We start from the raw sequence: 22,165 nt of genomic DNA, 5'->3' as shown, positions 1-22,165 counted from the left end.
TACCTCCCTTCCAATGAAAATACTGACTCCTCGGAGGAGTTTATTTCATTCAAATTACTAGATCTTTCTAAAAATGTTGTTAGCCAAAACCCTTTTCTATGCTTTCTAAGGCTAAGCTTCAAAGCAATACTTTTCCAGTAAAACTGTTTGTGTAACCAAATCCTCAAAACAAAGTATTCATAGCTGTCCTAAAATTTTGGTTCAAGTATCATTCACACAGGGACTCTGCATCATTTATGAAAGACAGGACTTGAATGGAAGTGCACAAAGTGGGTTTCTTAACCATTCAAATCAACTTTCTAACTTTCAGCTCTAGTAAATACAATCACCAGGCAGTTACAAGAAAATATTTCTGTGAATTAAAAGAATTTAAATCTAGAAATAATGACTTTATTTTTAAATCTTACATCCTGTAAATACAATACTAAGCAATAAAACTGAATTTTTCAATAAAAAAAGATCTTCATATAGAAAATATTGTAACTTACATATGTACTTAAGTTAAATGTAAGATAAAAAAATAAACCCATGGATCGCACTGATCACTGATTTTTCTTCTTTCATAGTTAATCACTGCTATTCTGAACCAACTAGGGGTAAGTCATTTATTTTTATGCTACTATAAACTGCAAATTTACTCAATGGACTAAAGACAATGTCTTACTAATTTTTTTTTTTTTAGGGCTTCTTTGGGGTAAGATTTTATGATTGTATTGATAATGTAAGTGATATTCATTGTCAGGAAAGGTAAGAATAACTCTTCATAACTATAAAAACATATGGGAGAAGCAAACCCAACTCATCCACCCAAATTAGAATTCAGGGGTTATAAACTCAATTTCCTCCAAGATCTTTAGATCAAAATGTTTGCAGTTCTGAAAAGCTATTCTTTTCGTAACGCCCATGGTATTTCAAAAAATTTAAGTTTACAGAAATACGTGCAATGTTAGATTGAGAAATTTCAAAAAGTTTGCCGCAGGCTTATTTTTGTCTTATGGATAATTCACAGAAAATGAGAAAAGATTACTGTAAAACCAGCAAACCTAGAAAGGGCCTGATCTCAAGGCAAAGCAACGCATCTCCTTAACATAAAAGCATTAGCTTGCTTGGTGTAAAGGCTACAAACCTTGAGGCTTCTATTTTGACTTTCACTCAAGATTGCTTTCATTTAAACTATATACCAAAAAAAAACAAAAGAAGATACCAAAAAGGTATATTCTTTTTTGTTGCCGTTTTAATTTTTTTTTTAAAGAAAGGATGTCTCACTATGTTGCCCAGGCTGGAGTGTGGTGGCTATTCACAGGCCCAATCACAGCGCCCTACCTATAGCCTTGAACTCCTGGCCTCAAGCAATCCTCCCACCTCAGCCTCCCCAGTAGCTGGGACTACAGATGCAAGCCACTGAACTTGGCCCTTTTAAAACTAACAATCAATACATCAATTAATATTATATATAGCATATATATTTTTTCTCTCCCCCAGCATGTATTTATTTTAATCTACCTGGAAAGTAGCTGATGAATAAATAGAAACTGGATTTTTACCCAACAGTTTTTCTCCTAACAAGTTTTACTGCCTTGAAGTACTTATTTAGTACTTTTTATCCTTTCAAACACTTTTATCAAGCCATGAGAGGCCAAGTGGGAGAAATTAAGCTCTATGTTGGAGACATACAGTCAAGGATTCAACTTAGCATTTAAGTATAACAGAACCACCTAATTTTCTTTACCCAGCACACACAATTATACCAATATTAACAAATTAGCAATAAAATAACCATGGGATGGGAGATACTAGGGAAGGTGAAGAAGGAATTATGGCGAAAATACCTTCATATAGTAACTATAACCTGTATTATCTATTTTGACAGAAATAATTCTCACTTCTACACCAGAAGTTATATCCGGTTAGTAAAATCTCCAAATATCTTTCAAAGCAGTACTATACATTTTTGAATATTTTTATCAAAAGAGTTTAATCATCTCAGATTGTACCCACATTGGTAAATTAATAATATGATGAAAGCAGGTATAAAAAGACCAACTTAATTCAAAATGTTTTCTCCAAAGAATGTATTTTAATGTCAGTTTAATAAAACTCCAGAAATTTTAGAAAATTATACCAACCACCAGAAGTCCTGAGCAAAAGAAAACATACTGTTAAACAAGAGTAGCCTCTCAAAGTGCTTAGAATTTTCAAGTTTCTCTTTAGCTACCAAATATTAAGCTCTTAAAATAGCTATGATCTTAAGTTTAGCATAACTTCTATGTGAGTTTGAAACGCTTTCAAAAGTTCAAGAATACCTGTTGGCAAAACAAATATTAATTGCGACTATTCATCCTTATTTTAAGATATCACCAAATAAATTGTCCTGGGGTGAAAACTATGTAAACATTTTCAACAATGCTTTAGTCAAATCAGGTATGTCCTTGAATTTTGAGTCACAAATCATAACTGTGTTACTATGAATAATATGAGTACTATTTATATAATATATAATCTTCCAAACTGCATACTTAAATAATAAATCATAGAAGATTCATAACCTCAGTAGGGAATAGACAGGTTTTAGAACTAGGCAGACCAAGATTCAAATCCCAGTTCTGTCCCTTGCTGAATAAAATCTTGGGCAATCTTTCTAAATATCAGTTTCTTCATCTGTGAAATGGGAATAATACCACCTAATTTCACAGGAATTGTGGTGAGGATTAAGTAATATAATATAGATATTATTACTATTTTATCAAATGTTTCTAAAGGAAAAAAATATTCCTTATACATAAAATGGAAGAAAAGTAAATATGAAGGGAACATTACTTAGTGATATAGGAGTAGCTGTTTCTCTGAGAATGTCCTAAGCTAACATATTAATACGGTTTTTCCCCATTATAGATGGTGCTGGATATTTACAGTTATCAGAAGATGATCTATTTCTATCGTATCTGTTGTTGATGTTGATAGTAGTTTCACCATTTTGCATACTTTGTAAAATGTTCCAGTGAAAATCCCCCCAAAAATAAAGAACTTATTACCTAGATCGCGTGTTATACTTTAAATAAAACTTTAATATAGCCTAATATCTTTATTCATGTATCAAAACTATTAAACATAAGTAAATACAATTTTTCAGAGAATTAATTGCTCAAACTTCCTTGAAAGCTTTTGTAAGTAGCTTCGATTTTGGAGAATTCGGTTCAGTGCTAGGAAGAAGCAGTTTCCTCCTGCCGAACAGTAAAAGCAGAAGCTGACTCGTGCTGAAGAAGGCCATCCAGGTATCCCCATCAAGTATAAATGCCTTTATTACATACCCTTGGGACAAGGATTTTATGGACTTTTAAAAGTTAATACCAGGGTTGGGGGGCAAGGGCAACATACGTAACCTAAACTTTTGTACCCCCACAATATGCTGAAATAATAATAATAAAAAAAAAAAGTTAATACCATACATAAGCCCTATAACTCTTCCAGAGGAGTTTGAGATCTACTGAAATCAAACATTCTGATATCTCTCAGCAAAACCTATAGTCATATTAGGGGGAAAAAAAGCCTCCTGTCAGTTCTATTCAGGTTTATCACAAAGGAGCTTTGATGTCAAATTGACCAAACAAAAAACAAAAAAAAACATTTCGTTTTACCTTAACCCCAGTTCTACTCTCTAGCTACAGAGAACGCTATCTTTCTCAAATATCAGAAGAAAGCAAAAAACCACGTCCCAACCCCCTAAAGCTTTTCTTCAGATGTCCCAGCTGTAGTCCAACCCTAATTCACGTTGATAGGAGTTAATATCACAGGACTTTCCGATGCATAGTTTTAGGCAGAATGTGACACACATGTCCACCTGGACAAGGTCGTATTACTTCAACAAGATCATATAAAGCATAATGGCAAATAATTTAAAGAAAAATCGGATCTGACATCGAACTGTACATCCAATGGTGGTGCTCATCTTAAAGAAGCCCGATGTGGCGGGAACATGCTTTAGACCCCAGAAGATTAGTGGGGAACAGGAATTGACAAACAAGAACTAGATGGAAAACAGAAGTTATGCTCATCAAGAATTTGTCTTTATTCTTCCAAGGGCATCGGTGGTTTCAATTTCGGTTAAGCCATGCTTAAATAGAATACATACAAAATACGACTATTTATATTCCTTTTGACCAGAAAGCTGAAAATTCAGTGTTCTATTTCAGCATATTGATTAAATTTTATTCTGATGCAAAACCCTCTAAATGCAAATCGTGTTGGAAGCGAATAGGCCCAGTGGCCTACCTTGCCCCTTTTACAGCACAAGTTGTGTGATGTTGCCTCCTTGCAGCACGCGCTCCTTTGTGGACTTGTGGCTCGTATGGAGACCACGAGCTACAGCCCGCGACAGTCAGCGTCAGCGTCCTCGCTCCAGTGCGCGTCTCGTTTCTCTGCCACAAGTTTAATGAATTGAGAGTGACTCGCATAGAGCTTGAGTTTAGCACTGATGTCAACCCATTTCACTTTTCCAGCATCATCTCCAGCCTCCAGGGTAAGATTATCCATTATCTCACCTGGTTACCAAAGAAAAACCAGCATCAAAGAAAAAGAAATTCACTTATTCATTTCTTTTTCAACATATCTTGATATCTTCAAGTATCCTTACTGAAAATAATCTTAAAGCATCATTAAAAACTAGATGATTCCAAAAGATCCAAATTTTAACCAAGTCCCTAAAGATACAAATAAGAAAGCTCTTCTCTTTAAAAAGCAAGAATATCAACCTTCAAACAGAGAGAGTGTATTAAATGAGTATGAAACCTTCTATCAAAATCAATTCCAGGCCAGGCACGGTGGCTCACGCCTGTAATCCTAGCACTCTGGGAGGCTCAGGTGGGTGGATCGCTCGAGGTCTGGGGTTCTGAGACCAGTCTGAGCAAGAGCGAGACCCCGTCTCTACTAAAAATAGAAAGAAATTATATGGACAACTAAAAATATATATAGAAAAAATTAGCCAGGCACGGTAGCGCATGTCTGTAGTCCCAGCTACCCAGGAGGCTGAGGCAGGAGGATCGCCTGAGCCCAGGTTGAGGTTGCTGTGAGCTAGGCTGACGCCACGGCACCTCTAACCTGGGCAACAGAGTAAGACTCTGTCTCAAAAAAAAAAAAAAAAAAAATCAATTCCAGAGGGATTAGCGATTTAAATGTAAAAAATAAATTATTGGTGACTCATTTCATAGTCTTAAGGTAAGTGGACTTTTCTAAGAGGACACTAAACCAGAAACAATAAAAGAAATATTTATAATTATCAAAAATTAAAAATAAGCGCTCTCAATCACTGTTGGGAATGTAAATAGCTCATTTCTGTAGGACAATTTGACAATGTTTATCAAGAGCTTTTAAAAAGTAAATGCTCTTTGATGATCATTCATTCAACAGATATCAGACTGCACCATGTTCATCAGACTCTGTATTCAGCACTGAAGAGACAATAAACAATCCAACAATTCCACTTTGATTTTACCCTAAGGAAATAAAGAAACAAGCCTATTAAAGAATTTAAGGTAGTATTACTTAAATATTTTAAATACTGTACTTAAAACTTTTTTTAATGGACATAACCAATCTTTCCATCAATAGGACATAGATTAAATAATGATGGTACAGACATACAAATGTTCTCATATATAGTCATTATAAATGAAGCAGATTTTTATATACTGACATGGAAAGATGTCAATATGTTTTTTATTTTTTGTTGCTGTGACTCAGATCATAATATATTTTTAAGTGAAAACATTAAGCAACAAAACAGAATGTGCAGTATAAGCTCATTTTATTTAAAAAAAAACCAGCTATAGGAAGTCTAGAAAAAGACACACCAAAATGTTAAGAGGGGCTGTCTTTGCGTAATGAAATAACTGGTGTTTTTTACATTTTTCCTCTTTACAATCATCTATTTTTTAACTAAATTTCAATAAACATGTATTACATTTACCTTTATAATAACAAAATAATAAAGCTACTTCTTAGAAGAACTAATCTGTTAGTACACAAGTTTCTAAATTCCAATGCTAAAATGATAGTTCTTTATGCTTCTTCATTGCAACTACAACCTCCGACCATCCATGAAGAAACAATAAAAAAGTAAACCTGAATCCAAAAGTTAATCTGAGTATCTGATTATCTAAATAACAACTTCCTCTGACATCATGTTCTTTATCAGGACTAATAATGTCCGAAGAAGGGTTCTTTTACTCCTCCTCTGGTCACCTAGTAAATTATGTATAACAAAATTCTAACAAGTTTAAAGCGGTCTGGTCTGACGTGTTACAAGATCAGATGTTGTCATTCCCGTCCTCCTTAGACCCATCAGAGAACTGAGGTCATAGGGCACACTATGGAATGGCAGCCATTTTGAAATACATGGAGAGCATTCTGCCCTCAAGGAAAATGATGTTACCAAGGTCTAACCCATCCAGGGGAAAGGAAGGCACCAATTCTAGCCCCCTCTGGCTTTCCTGTCTCCCCCCTGGTTGTGGGGAGGAGGGGGGGAAGCTGAGAAGCACTTGTGAAGGTCACAGCCCAGGCCTCAGGCTCACGACAAGACTGAGACTGAACCACAGGCTTTCCCTACGGTTCCCCTTCCCCCAGAATCTGCCACCGTAAAATCAAAAGGGCTTCTGTATAATAAAACGAAAGACAACAGAAAAGAAGAGCACACTTCAGACCTTATTTTTAAAGTCTCAAGGCAAACCCAAAGACAACAGGGAAGACGAAAACAAAAACGCTAGAGGAGATTTTCAGCCTCTGACACCTACAGCTATAGCAAATAATAAACACAGCCTAACTTCTAGACAGATAAATGTAAACGTCAAACCTCACACCAAGGAACTATTTGCCTTAGTTCCCTTTACTGCAGCAGTCCCCAGCCTTTTTGGCACCAGGGACAGGTTTCAGGCAAGACAATTTTTCCACAGCCTGGGGCGGTGGCGGCACTGCGGGTAGGCAGAGCCCAGGCAGTGATGCCAGCGAGTCCTAACAGGCCACCAACTGGTACTGGCAGGGGCCCAGGGCTTGGGGACTGCAGTTTTACTGAATATGTCATGGCTAGATTTCAAAAAAGCTCTACAAGGCAAGCTAAAAGGCAAAAAAACACAGTCTGAAGAGACTAAGCAAGCATTAGAATCAAACTCAGATACGGCAGAGATGTTGGAATTATCAGAACATAACTTTTTTAACTTTAAAGAGAGAAAAAGATAGGGTGAAAACAATGAACAACCCATGAACTATATAATCAACCACTGGAGGATCAGTCATTGTTTTTAACTTCAAAAGTAAACAGCTAACAAATTTATCAGTACTTAAGTTGTATGGACCTGCTTCTAAATTACACTTGCATATTTCTCCTAAGTTCTCGAAACCAGAAAGATGAACTCTTCCACCATCTTGGTTAGAGTAGCTAAACAGAACAAATGGAAATGGTACTGGGAGTTTCCCCCAAGTTCAACAAGGAGAAGCATAGAAGGCAGAAGTGACAGATCTTCTAGTTTTAGCTCATTTTCTAAGTGAAAAAAAAAACTGAGTCCACGAGGAAAAGTGATTTGCACTAGGTTATACAGCTCAGAAAAAAACACTCAGTTCTCTGACATGGTGCCCTCACTTTATTATGCTATGGATGAAAACAAATGCTTAAAAGGTCATCCAATTTAACAATAAAATGTTTCAAGGGAAGCCATTCAATGTATAAATTAGGATCAAATTCACTTTTAATATAGATTTCCCTTCTCTTCTCTTTTTATCATAAAAGATTTGACTCTCCCCATGAAATTTTAAAATCCGTGGGCCAGAAAAAGCACTCATTTAAAATTTTTGCAGTACTTGGAATTATTTTGGTATTGTTTTGTGTTTGGACAGTCCACGCTTACTGTAAAAATATTCAAACAGTAAGATATAAATCTCATTTCCTTTATCACTGCCATACTCTCTACCCAAATCTCCAGTTGCTTGTTTTTGTTTTACAAAAATGGAATTATATTACACAAATAATCTGACAACTTTAAAGCACTAAATTTTAGCCCATAAATTCAACCTTAATTTCATAAGTTATCAATGAATTAAAGAAATGCAGTCACTGGTGATAACATTTTTGAAGCTTTCTTCTATGTATTCTTTTATTAATAATACCAATAATTTTGCTTTCATATAAATATAACCAAAAAAAAAAAATCAATAGTTAATTGATTTAAGATGCTACAATAATCCAGATTTAATCATGCCCTAGTTGGCTAGTGGCTTAAATTGATCCTTTAATCTCAGTCAGTTTAATAAACATGAATATAAAATTACCTGTTTCGTCATGGTAATTCACAGCTTCTGTCTCCATCCACGCATTGTCGGTGTTTCGAGGGTCATCAACATATCCTTTATATATCTATTTTTAAAAGGAGACAGATTTTTAAAAAATTCAGACATGAGACTTAAATGGTCATCAACCAGAAACACTCAGTATAACATCACTTAAAATGTAAATATCTGACCGGGTGCAGTGGCTCATGCCTGTAATCCTAGCACTCTGGGAGGCCGAGGTGGGAGGATAGCTCAAGGTCAGGAGTTCAAGACCAGCCTAAGCAAAAGCGAGACCCCGTCTCTACTAAAAATAGAAAGAAATTAGCTGGACAGCTAAAAATATATAGAAAAATTAGCTGGGCACGGTGGCGCATGCCTGTAGTCCCAGCTACTTAGGAGGCTGAGGCAGGAGGATCACTCAAGCCCAGGAGTTTGAGGTTGCTGTGAGCTAGGCTGATGCCATGGCACTCTAGCCCGGGCAACAGAGTGAGATTCTGTCTCAAAAAATAAAAAATAAAATGTAAATATCCTTTCAGAAAGAGTGAATTCATGTAAAAGAAAAAGGTTTTCTGCTAAATGGGTACTCAGCATGTAAGAAAATAGTCTGCTACGTTAGCTCACATGTAGTGTAAAGAAAAAGTAAGAGGAAAAAAGTATTATTAATATAATAAATGATATAATTGAACTAAAGTTGGGCTATAAACCTTAAATGGAAATCTACTTACAGTGAAGATCTATAATTTGTTTTTAGGAATATATTTCAAATATATAAGTATTCTGTTTTATTTACAGAAGGAGCTACTAGATTCATAGGCACTCTTTGACTCACTTTCCTTAGTCCACAGGGCTAAATCCCTTCTAGGAACGACCATTTCTTACCACTAGATGTTCTTGGCTGAAGAGTTTGTGCAACTGTTCCTCTATTTCTCTCTTCTCAGCACTAGATTTCTGTAAGGAGTTGAGAGCTTCCTCACCAAATTCTCTTTTCAATGTGGCACTAATCTTTTCTCCTGGATCCACCATCCCCTAAGAGTTACATTTAAAAAAATAAAGTAATAAGCCTTGATTCATTCAACAAATATTTGTTGAGTGGTACAGCAGACATTTATTATTTTATCTTCGCATAACATTACTGTGTGATGTCCTCATTCCTCTGTGACATGCTCTTCTCTAAACCATCTGTTTCTAGTAGAAGCAGCCTATATAGGATACCTTATATATTTCACTACGGTGATTGGTCCAAGGCTAGCCTATGGCAAATTGAGCCCATCAAACTAATTTCCTGGCATGTTCTAAACTCAAACTAAGGAAGGACAGGCTGGAGGCATGAAAGAATATAGCGAGTTGATCCTTCCCTCATTGTTCATTCTGTTCCAGCCACACTACCTCCCCAATATTCCCAGGACATGCCAGACATCCTCCCACCTCAGGGCCTTTGCACCTGCTATGGCCTCTATCCAAGATGCTTTTCCCCAGATATCCACATGGCTCACTCATTTACCTCCTTCAGGTCTTTACTCAAATGTCATCTTCTCAGGGAGGCTGTCTCTAACCTCCCTGTCTAAAACTGTGAACTCTCCAACACTTCCTAGTCCCCTACCTTGCTCACATTTCCTTCTTAATGCTTATCCCTTTCTAACATACAATATATTTAATTTATTTGTCTTATAATATCTGTCTCTCCTACTAGAATGTGAGCACCAAAAGACAGCAATGTTTGTTTCGCTTGCTCCATCGTATCCCCAATGTCTAAAATATTAGCTGACAAAAGATATTCAAAATACACTGATTAGATGAGTAACTCTTAAAATATCAATGACAATAGTCCCCTGCTTGATAAGAATTTCAAATAACAGTAAAAATATAAGATCCTACGATGAAATCATTATTATGCTATTGTACACAGCATAAGTGAAGGCCTTCTCTTTGCCTCATAGAAATTAGCCTAAGTTTTTATCGGACTCAGCTGAGATCTTTATTTCTCTTCCATTTTTATTCTACAAAGAAAAAAACATTCTTGCACATAGCAGCATGTTTATAAAGAGTCATCTTCACATCAAACTATCTCTATTTCACAGTACGACATAAAATATAAAATCCTCTATCACACCATACACACTTTAAAAGGCCATTTCAAATATACCACTGGCAAAGATTCCGACTAAAGGCCGACAAAGTACACTATTCTTGATGATATTATAGAAATTTTTAAAACTATGAGGAATAGTAAGTAACAAAATCTATCATTTTCATTATGTCGAAACTTATCAGTATTCAATAAAAAAAATGGTAAAAATATTACCTTGGGCTTGAAGCAGGGGTTAAGTTCTGAGGCAAGACCCAACATTAATAAGTGCCTACTATATACCACGTGTTTACATGGTATCTCTAGTAACCCTGGGAGGTAGATATCTTTGTTTTAAATATCTGGGGCTGAACTCCACGTCACCCAGTTGTAAGAGGAAAGGCCAGAACACAGGCCTAGATCGAACTCCAAAGTCTACATTCTTTCCCAAAAGTATCAGAATTGGACTCAGATTCTAATAGCCTCGGATTATCCTAAACTTGTTACTGACAATGACACTTCGTGGCAGGGATGAAAGACAAAAGAATCGCTGCTTGACGGGGGGAGGAATGGAAGATACATGGAGCAGAAAAGATCCACAAACGATAACCTTGTAGTAAGTAAAACAACTAACAAGAGCTTAAACATTAATTTATTTTTAGTGCTCACCCCTGGGATTGCCCATTCTCCACAGTCTTTCCTTTTTATTGCAACAAACTGTAGGATGTGTTTCCCAGAAACAGGATGGGTTATTTTATTTCCACTGCTATCTCTTTTCCACCTGTGAATAGTAATGTAAAATCATCACTGATTTACAACCAAGGCTGAGGTTCTATCTCAAGCTTGAGACAAAGTTATATTTTTCTTTATATCAGAGTGCACATAAATTTACCTCAAATCAGCTAGTTTTACCAAAAAAACTATTGTTTTTTATTGGAAATATTCTATATTTAGCACTTACAAACCAGTACAAATATATACATTACATAAAGGATACTAATTCTCCCTAACAAAAGTTTAGGATATAAGCACTTTTCACTTCTTAAAGTACAATCAAAAAAAGAAGTTTGTCAGCAGAATAGAATTTAAAAGGAAGAGTTGTAAAAGTTTTTGTTTTGTTTTTTAAAAGTTCAAGGATCCTTTTTAAAAATTACTAGTAGTGAAAAAGACCCGGTAGTATTTGCTTTTAACAGTTCATCTGGTGCTATTAGAAAAGTAGATAATATGATACAGTTTAGCTGATGTCAAAAGCAATGCATCTCAATCTTTCTGCCCTCTTCTGATAAAAAAAAAAAAATCACGCCTTAATTTTATATTCTGAATGGAATTGCATATGCTTTTATGAAAAGTATGAAGGCAACGTTAATTGTAAAATACACTTTTTCTAATCACAGCCTCTTTCCCAGAGATAGATAAAGATAAGCTAATTAGATGCTAACTGTCGAGTCTCTGGCTTCCCTTTTCTGCTTCTTGTCCCCTTACTTGCGTCACATTTCTGCTTCAAACATTTCACACCTCCCTGTTTTTAGCCAGCCTCACCAAAACTGGAAAGAAACTGATACTGCCGTTAATATTTTTAACCTAAGTTCATCATAGGAATATATTCACTTTTCCCATCTCATTTAAACGATAAATGTTCTAAGGGAATTGTAGATGGATAGATAGGTAGGCTGATGGTAAATAAGCAAGCAGGTGGGTGGATGGATGGAAGGAAGGTAAAATTTGGGGTGGAATAAAGATCCCTTTTGGCTGGGGAATTGAGAGGGCAAGTAAGAAAGTAAGACTGGGTGGGTATGAGCGTCTTTTCTAGAAACTTGAAAATAAGGGAAATAAGCTGCCTTCTTACAGTTAAGCTATCAAATCATTATTATATCTCAGATCAGAGGAAAACAAGTCTCCTTGAAGAAAGGAAGGCCCCCAAATTATCAAAACTAAAAAAGTAACAATATTGAAGATATCTGTACTATTTACAGAAGGAAAGTGACAATGCCATGTGAGGAGGGAGACGGTCAGTGGATCTTAAAAGTAAAAAAAATGAAAAAGGATGACAAATATGACAGAATATTCCAGCTGCATTGGAAAGATGATTCCTACGGAGATGGCTAAGTCAATATAAACATCAGATTCACCTGCCTTCTTAGTTCTGATTCACCACGCTCAGCAAGAGACTTTCTGAACAATGAGTTGGCTTGCCAGATGGGTTTGCCTAGGAAAAGAATACTTTTCTCCTGTTCTGAAACCTACGGCTTCAGTTCGTAGTCCTAAACTTTGGCATTTAATATTTGCCACAATAAAGCTGCACAAAAATTAATTTTAAGTTTCATTTATCACCTGCTATGCTATGCTCCTGCAAGTATTAATATCTTCTGTTTCAAGCAAGCTGGTCTCCGTACTCAAAGAGATATTAATACAAACCTTAGTCTTAGGCCTCTTCCTGTTTCCCTACCCAACATTCAAGTTCAACTCAAATCTACCTCCTTGACAACGCCTTTCGTGGATGCTCCAGTTTGCCACGGTCATGCCTCACATCCAATCTTCTAATCTTCTAAAGCATCCTGGATCACCCAGATTACATGATCATATCGGATATGTTTTCTTAATTCATATTTTCCATCTTGCAAATGAAGCTATAGCTTTACAATGACAAAGAACCCAAACCTAGGATTCTTATATGTTTTTACACATCCTCTAAAATGCCTGAAAACAAACAGGTGTTCAATAAATAAATACGTGTTCAAATAGAATTAAGATATTGCTTAACCTTATATAACATAAAACTACCGCTTTGCACTTACATCACATCACTATAATTTACACAAAGTCCCTTTAAAATATAGGTTATTTATATGTCTGTGTGTGCGCATGTATATATGTATCTAAGAGAACACGTGTTTGTATAGACATATACACAGTCATGTGTCACGTAAGGACATTTTGGTCAATAACAGACCACATATACAACGGTGGTCCCATAAAATTACAACGGAACTAAAAAAAACTCCTTTCACCTAGTGACGTCATAGCCATTGTCATATCCTAGCCCAGTGTATCACTCATCACTGGTGTAAATGAATCCACTGCGCTGCCAGTTGCATAAAATTGTATAACATACAAACAATTATGAACGGTACATAATACCTGATGATGACAATAAATGACTGTCACTGGTTTACGTATTTACTATACCATACTTTTTATTGTTACTCTAGAGTGTACTCCTACATATAAAGAAAAAAGTTAACTGTAAAACAGCCTCAGGCAGGTCCTTTAAGAAGTATCCAGAAGAAGGCGTTGTCATCATGGGAGGTGACAGTTCCAGGTGTGTTATTGCCCCTGAGGACCTTCCAGGGGGACAAGATGAGGTAGAGATGGAAAACAGGTAACAGCAATGATCTTCATCCTGCGTATGCCTAGGCTAATGTGTGTGTTTTGTCTTAGTTTTTAACTAAGAAGTTTAAAAAGTAAAGAAAAGCAATAATTTTCAAAAAGGGAAAAAAGCTTATAGCATAAAGATATAAACAAGAAAACATTTTTTGTACAGCTAAACAATGTGTTTGTGTTTTAAGCTAAGGGGTATTACAAAAGGGTCAAAAATTAACAAAAATTTAAAAGTTTATAAAGTAAAAAAGTTACAGCAACCTAAGGCTAATGATTGAAGAAAAAAAATTTTTCATGAATTTAGCATTGCTTAACTGTGCCGTGTTTACAAAGTCTACAATAGCCTATGACAATGACCTAGGCCTTCACATTCACTCACTACTCACTCACCCAGAACAACTTCCTGTCCTACAAGCTCCATTCGTGGTAAGTGCCCTATACCGGTGCACCATTTTTTATCTTTTATACTGTATTTTTACTGAACCTTTTCTATGTTTACATATACAAATACTTACTATTACGTTACAACTGCCTACGGTATTCAGTACAGTAACAGAGTGCACAGGTTTCCAGCCTAGGACCCACAGGCTGTAGTAGGCTAGGTTTGTGTAAGTCCACTCTACGATGTTCGCACAGCAACGAAATCACCTAACAATGCGTTTCTCAGAACGTATCCTCATCGTTAAGTGATACATGACTGCACACACACATATACACATGCTTATCTACACATGAGCATACATATATACATACATACACATGGCTATAATTTGTATTCTTCCCATCACTTAGCTCGTTGCTACTAGAATGTTCTATCTGGTCCTTACCTGGTTATGATGGGATCTGCAGCATGATTTGGGCCCCATCGCCCCAAAAGCCCCCGGCCGACCAGTCCCGTCCGTCCTGCAGGATTTCTGAGGAAAAAAACATAAAATCAATTGAATGTGTTTATCTTCCTTAACCCAACTTAATACTGCCCAAGAGAAGGTAGTACAAGCAAGAAGAAGAAAATAATATTTCCTCACAATCAGTGACGCTATCACGTATCTGGCACTGAAATGACGTATGTCATTATTTTGTTATTTAATTTTTCTTTTGTGCATGTGTTAAGCTTTGGACTTGATCCAGGAGGAGGATCTCATTTCCAAAGTGGGTTCTACAATGTAAGCATTTGTTTCAGTTCTCATCTATATTCCTAAATTCAAACTAGAACCTGATGGAACTCTCAAATGATCTAATCATCTATCTCTAAAACAATCAGCATTTACCTTTCGGGATACCCCCACCTCCTCTCCCCTTTCTCCTTTCCTACTCTACTCTCGTACAATCCTTCCCACTAAAGTTGTTTCTTGTACATGTTTAAGTCCATTTTTTCTCAGTGGTTTCTGGATTTTTGTGATCAGCATTACATATTTTGTAGCATATAATAAAGGTATTAGTATTATTTAATATATCACAGGTTTCAAGTATACCAAAAGCTTTTATAAAAAAATGTCAACTATTTAACCTAATGCCATAATCCAGTGTTAAAAAGTTACGCCTAACTAATTTTATTTCAGTCATTATTCTTTACATGTTCAACTTTGATTAGGTATCAGTAAAATGCCCTGATCTGTAATCTTACCTACTCTATCTTTTGATAGAGTTAATTAAATATGCTCTATCTTTTGTCCTCCTCCTATGGTAAAATAAACAACTTCCCAAAATTTCCCTGTTAGCCATCTCTTTTTATTCTGTTCTTCCCTGTGACTATCATTAAAACTGAATTAATGTTTATGTTGTTTTGTACTAGACTCAGATATATTTCAGCAAGACTTACAGAAAGACAAGACAAGACACCTGGCAAGCAGACAAGAATCTTCTCGAATTCACAGGAGGAGGTGTAGCGTGGCCACCAACCATTATCTTATTATTCCATGTACCCACACCCCTGAACACAAATGACCAAAGCCAATACTAAGAAAGAGAGTATTAGTTTTTATAGGTGATCAAGCCTGTAACTTATAAACTGGAAACTGTGGAATGGACATACAGACTGTCCTATAGCCCGAGAAACAGAGAAAGTTGTTTGCAGAGAGAGAAAAATGAAGCCAACATGTAGAGAAAAGCAGAGATGAGGAAGAGAGAGTCCTAATGGATTTACAATTCCACTCTTTCCTAAAGTAAGCTGCATTTCTGCTTTGAGGGCCTTGAGTCAATCCTATAACCTTAAAATAATTTCACTTTCTTGCTCAGGCAAGCTAAAGTTAGCTTCTGGTAGTCAAAGAGTCATGACTAAACCAATCTATCTTGGCTTTCTTTTAAAATGTGTGTGTGTGTGTGCGTGTGTGTGTGTGTATATATGCACACACACATATGTCTTTTCATATATTTTACCCAAAAAAGAACCTAAGAAATAAGTCAAACGCAAGGAGAGTTTGACTTGACTCAATAACATAAAAAGGTGAGTAAGTTATGACCAAAGAAAGAATTGACAAAACTGAGGGTCAGGATGGGGTGTGAGGAGCACTAACCATCTCTTTAACTTAGAGGAACTAAGAATTCAAAATGCAACATTTTCATAAGGTGCTAAACATCATTACAAATCTGTGATCCTTTTAGTTTATTTGGAGCATGTCAACTTTTATATTTCTCCCTAAATTTTATAATGTCTTCTTAAGTAAAATAGATAATTTTGGAATTGTGTAGAAAAATCATTTTTAAAAGTACAGAAAGACTCTGGATGTTAAATTACTGGATTATTTTATTTCTACTCTTATACATTTGGATAAATTCTTACTTTAAAACACTATATGACACAAAGGACATGAATAGACATTTTTCAAAAGACATACAAATGGCCAACAGATGAAAAAATGCTCAACATCACTAATCATCAGAAAAATGCCAATTAAAACCACAATGAGATATCATCTTACAGCAATCGGAATGACCATTATTAAAAAGTCAAGAAATAATAGCTGTTGGCAAGGAAGTGGAGAAAAGGGAAAGGTTATACACTGTTAGTGGGACTGTAAATTAGTACCACCTCTATGGAAAACAGTACAGAGACTCTGCAGAACTAAAAATAGAACTACCCTTTGATCCAGCAATTTCCACCCAAAGGAAAAAGAAATCATTATATCAAAAAGATAACAGTATTCGTATATTTATCGCAGCACTATTCACAATAGCAAAGATACGGAATCAACCTAAGTGTCCATCAACAGATGATAAGATAAAAAAAATGTGGTATATATATGCACAATAGAATACTACGCAGCCATAAAAAAGAATAAAACCATGTCTTTTGCAGCAACCTGCATGGAACCGGAGGCCATTATATTCAGGGAAACAACTCAAGAAACAGAAAGTCAAATACCACACGTTCTCATTTGTAAGTGGGAGCTAAGTCATGTGTCCACATGGACATAAGAGAGTGGAATAATAGACACTGGAGGCTTGGAAAGGTGGGAGGGCAGAAAGGACATGGGTGTTGAGAAATGATTTAATGGATACGAGGCACACTATTCGGGTGAAGGATACGCCAAGTGCTCAGACTTCACCACTACACAATATATCCATTTAATAGATTTGCACTTGAACCCACTAAATTTATACAAATTTTAAAAAGACACTATAGCATTTAATAAATAATGACTGCACATATAATATGTAGTCCTTTCTCTGTTCCTTTATTCAATTAATAATTTCTACCTTTAAGGTGGAGTTACAAAAAGGTGCATTCAAATCTGCCTCCGCCGCTTGCTAGTTGTATATCACTAGCTATGCAAACACTTACACTCTCTTATCTGTAAAATGGAACTGAAAGTATCCACCTTCAGGGTTATTGTGAAGATTTAATTAGATCACATACATAACTTCTTTTATACAATGTCTGGCACATATAAGCATTTTATAAATGTTAACTGTCTTTCCAACCTTTCGAAGACCCATTGTTGTAAGATGTTCCATTCCCAGCACCTACCTAGGTCTTCCATTTTCGATCTCATACAGGCCATTCTGGCTCTTTCGCTCAATATGCCCATCCTTTTCGTTAAACTTGGGAGAAAAGTTACGTTCACTGTAATGAGAATATCAATGCAAAACAAGAAAGAATGATTCAAAGCTACCAACAGCTTAACAATGCAGGTCGATCTCTTATCCATAAGCAGTATTCCTGAAACAGCAAATTTTTAAGGGCTAGTTTTCATTTACAAATCCATCTTATTCCTTCAAAAGAATTTCTAAGGAAAAAAAAACTTTTTAACCAAAATATCCTGGAATACAAAGATGTGTATTCTTACCAGATTTATCAACTCCTCTGGAAAGGACTACTGGCAGAATTGGGGCTCTTCCTACATGCTACCAAAAAATGTCTACATGACTATTAACAAGAAGGAATTGTCTGTGGGTACATTATAGTTCCCATGTGGTTCCAAAAATAAGATTCCTTCTGGGATCTTCATGCTTCTACTGCTTCAAAGTAATTTAAATTTCTTCAAATGTACACTGATTAACATTTTTATAAAAGAAAACCCACAAAACATTGAGTTTACCCTCACAAACTGCACGATAAATATTGTATAGATTTAAAACAGACATAATATGCTGGATATGTTCTAGGTCTTGATCTGAGTGGTGGTTACAGAGATATATAAACATAAAATTTTACCGAGCTATACCTGCACACTTGAGACACATGTACTTTACTACATTTAGATCATGCCTCAACAAATATATTTTTAAAATAGATACAACTAAACTACTTTCCTCACCATTATAAAATCTCTGCAGAGTGGTTAAGAGAATGAATTCTAAAGTCAAAATGAGTTCAAATTCAAGCTATACCATCTACTAGCTCTGTGACCATAAGCAAAGGGTAAACTTTCTGTGCTTCCAATTTGGTATTTTTCTCCTATAGAGATAACTGTGTCTGCTACCCAGGATGGTTATTAGAATAAAGCAAAATAATACTTATAAAAAGCATTTAGTACAGTACCTAGCTCATGGTTAATATATTAAAAACCTCTATCACTATATTTATTATTAAAAGGAACACAAGGGGGGGATGGAGAGATGTTGGTCAAAGGGTACAAAATTTCACTTATGCAAAATGAATAAGTTCTAAAGATTTAATGTACAGTGTGGTGACTACAGTCAATCACACTGTATTGTATACTTGAAACTTGCTGAGAGTGGATCTGAAATGTTCTCACCATCAAAAAAAAGGTAACTATATAAGATGATAGATATATTAATTAGCTTAGTTACAGTAATCACAATGTTTATATATATCAAAACATATTGTATATCTTAAATTTAAATAATTTTTATTTGTTAATCACACATCAATAAAGCTGGAAAAATAAAAGGAACATCATAAAATGTGAATCAATATAGCATTTCTAGGAATTTAGTAAAAGCCCCTTCTCTTATCCTCCCTCCCTCTTTCTCTCTCTCTCTCCTTTATCTATCCCTTTTCTATTTTCTCACACTGATCTAATTTTATCATCATTCTGTTCTTAGTAACCTGGAAAAAATTTCTGAAACATGCTCAAATACAAGTCTAGCTATCTTGGAAAATAACCACAAAAGATGTTCTATTGATAACCCAAACAGAACTCATGAAAACAGATACTACCAGCTGTTATTTCCTAACAAAAGCTGTCATTTCAAATCAAAATCAATTTACCTATTTGGAAGGATCCTCATAAAGCCCCCAAAAGAATTAAAAAACAAAACAAAACCACAAACTGTTTAGTTTTGGCACGAATTCAAGCAAATGTGGAAACTGAGTTATAACACAGTAAAAGCATAGATAAAAATGACTTTTCAGGTGTCAAAAAGATAATTTACAAATACAACCATTACCTTCTCTAAAAGTCTTACACCCAGCTCGTGCCAGTTTATCTGCTCACCTGATCTGAGGATCTGCCCACCTGGGTCCAGCCAAAACAGAGACTGCAGTGTATTCCACAGGGTTATAGTCTTGCCACTCAACAAGCCAGCCCACCTTCTCATTAGGAACCTGGCTTCGTTCAACCTTTGAACCTGGGTAAGGAGATGTCCGGGCCTTGTTGTGGGAATTGTCTTTGGAACCATTAGAACCAGACATGGTGCCGGTATTAAGATGAAACCAACAGGATGAGAATGAGTTTCTGGGGAGGGGAAAAAAGGAAAAAAATTTTACACAAATACCAAAAATATACTAATTAAAGAACCCAACTCAAAGACCCAAAAACATACTTCTCAATTTTGAAAACTTTTAAAAAAATCAGAAAATCCAAATTTGATGGATATTAGAAGAAAGGTCCATCTGTGAGAGATTATTTGAAAATATAAAAATTTTAAAAATAGAGCTAAATCTTATTAATCAGTGCCTGCTCACTGAATTTATTTTAGTGGTGAAAAAAGGACACAAGCTTGCTTTTGTGTTATCTGTTGTGGAAGAGGAAGTTTGTTATGAAAACTTAACCATTAAAAACAAATGTAAAAGAAAGCTGTTTAAGTCTACATGAGCAAGTAAGTTTTTTAAAAACCATCTGTAGTCTAATATACATATGAAAAACATATGGCCAAAATAGTACAAAAAAATAGTGACAAATATATAAACTGTAAACTTTAGAGCAAAATTTAAATAAAATTAAGAGGCATGAAATAATTGGATAGCATATGCAAAACAAAAAGTCTTCATCCTAACCTCACGGCATACACAAAAACTTTCCGTGTCTCCTCTTGCCTAAAAGTTAAATGGCTTCTCTTTATTCTTAAAATAAAAATGCAAATTCCTGATGACCCTAAATTAGAACATGTAAAGTGGAAAAGGAGATTCTGAGAACATAGTAAAATGATGACAGCTCCTCTCCTCTGCTGTCATAATACCCATCAGTTTGCCCTTCCTGAGACAAACGGTTGATGGGACAAACACCACCGTGAGCAGGTGACAGAGTAAGTCAACATCTTGTGCCTCCCGATATCAAGCGCTAAGAAGGGAACACAAACATTTCTGAGGTCTTCCTGCCAAGAACATAGGACCTGATCTCTGAATGTGGATATGAGGACATACAGGTTAGGGGGCATCTTACAGAATAAAGGCCGGTACTCTCTAAATAGGCATGGTCATGAACGACAGAGAAAGACGCAAGGACCCTTCCAGATAGATAAAGACCAGACAGACATGACAACTAAATACAATCAATGATCCTGGATTGGCTCCTGAACCATAAAGGAAAAAACACACATTGCAGAAGAGGTGCTAAAGTTTTTTTTTTTTTTTTTTGAGACAGAGTCTCACTTTGTTGCCCAGGCTAGAGTGTCGTGGCATCAGCCTCGCTCACAGTGACCTCAAACTCCTGGGCTCAAGCGATCCTCCTGCCTCAGCCTCCCGAGTAGCTGGGACTACAGGCATGCGCCACCATGCCCGGCTAATTTTTTCTATATATATTTTTAGTTGTCCAGATAATACATTTCTATTTTTTTTAGTAGAGACAGGGTCTTGCTCAGGCTGGTCTCAAACTCCTGACCTCGAGCGATCCTCCCGCCTCGGCCTCCCAGAGGGCTGGGATTACAGGCGTGAGCCACCGCGCCCGGCCTAAACTCTGTATATATATTAATTTTAATAATAATGTTTTAAGTACTGACCAGAAAAAAAGTGCCAGGGGATGATGACACTACCCCAAACAAGTGCTATTTAAACTGGCGATGATAATGTTGGTGACTTCCGGAGGATGGCAAATTTTAAACTCAAGGTCAAGAAAGGCTCCTGCCACTAGTTTCCCTCGAAAAGCAGACAGGACATGTTGGAGCCTTTCTAAAAACTTGTATACGGTTATACAAATGCGGGACGCAAGGAAAGCCTACGGAACCCGCCGGAAAGGAGCCCGGTTCCCACCCCGAATCCAAAGTCGGCGCCAGCAGGGGTAGTACCTGTACGCGGGGAGGCTGCGGCAGCCCGAGGACCTGACAGTCACCCAGGCCAAGGCCACAGAGAGTGACACGGTGGCTAAAGCCTTGCCCAGGAGGCGGCCGGCCATCAGCGGCCCGCGGGCGGCTTCGCGGAACTGGGTCACCGGTGGCTCGGGCCTCGGTCTCCGCCCACCCTGCGGCTCGGGGACCGGGACCCCGGCCGTGCAACCGGCACTAGGACCCGGCCGCCCTCCCGTTCCCGAAACGGAGCAGCCACATCTCTCTCCAAACGCACACAGACCAAAACACCACGCGCTTTCCCTCGGGCAACGAGGAAATCCACACGAGCACGTGACGCCCACGCTCCCAGCGTCGGGCGCCGGGAACCACAACCCGGGCGCCGTGACAACCCCGGAGCGGGACGACGCTTTACGGCTGCGCCGCAAAACGGAAGTCGCGCCGTTCGTGGCGCCTTCCTTTCCGGCCTTCCCCGGTGTGCGCAGGCGTACTTGGGGCGCGGCT

At 36.8% G+C, this 22,165-nt stretch overlaps 1 protein-coding gene across 1 annotated transcript; it reads right to left on the bottom strand.

Moving 5' to 3' along the window:
- Positions 1–4,042: 4,042 nt before the first annotated feature.
- On the bottom strand, positions 4,043–22,063 carry NUDT9 (nudix hydrolase 9). The gene is made up of 8 exons (XM_045536793.1): positions 21,665–22,063; positions 19,657–19,896; positions 17,724–17,819; positions 14,584–14,670; positions 11,048–11,159; positions 9,193–9,339; positions 8,314–8,398; positions 4,043–4,538 (listed from the first exon to the last, which is right to left on the bottom strand). Exons 1-8 carry the CDS (start codon positions 21,769–21,771, stop codon positions 4,360–4,362), a joined length of 1,053 nt encoding a protein of 350 aa, XP_045392749.1. The 5' UTR covers positions 21,772–22,063; the 3' UTR covers positions 4,043–4,359.
- Positions 22,064–22,165: the final 102 nt, after the last annotated feature.

This window comes from Lemur catta, chromosome 24 (assembly GCF_020740605.2).
Source record: "Lemur catta isolate mLemCat1 chromosome 24, mLemCat1.pri, whole genome shotgun sequence".
In the NCBI taxonomy this organism is placed as follows: Eukaryota; Metazoa; Chordata; class Mammalia; order Primates; family Lemuridae; genus Lemur; species Lemur catta.
This window is presented reverse-complemented; position numbering and strand designations above follow the sequence as displayed.

Bases quoted from the DNA above. Each gene is read 5' to 3' on its own strand.
- NUDT9 (XM_045536793.1), bottom strand. From the start codon at position 21,771: ATGGCCGGCCGCCTCCTGGGCAAGGCTTTAGCCACCGTGTCACTCTCT. The intron at 17,820-19,656 runs GTGAGCAGATAA...TTCTCATTACAG, and splicing joins TGGGCAGATCCTCAGATCAG to TGAACGTAACTTTTCTCCCA. The intron at 4,539-8,313 runs GTAATTTTATAT...TTTGGTAACCAG, and splicing joins GAATTACCATGACGAAACAG to GTGAGATAATGGATAATCTT.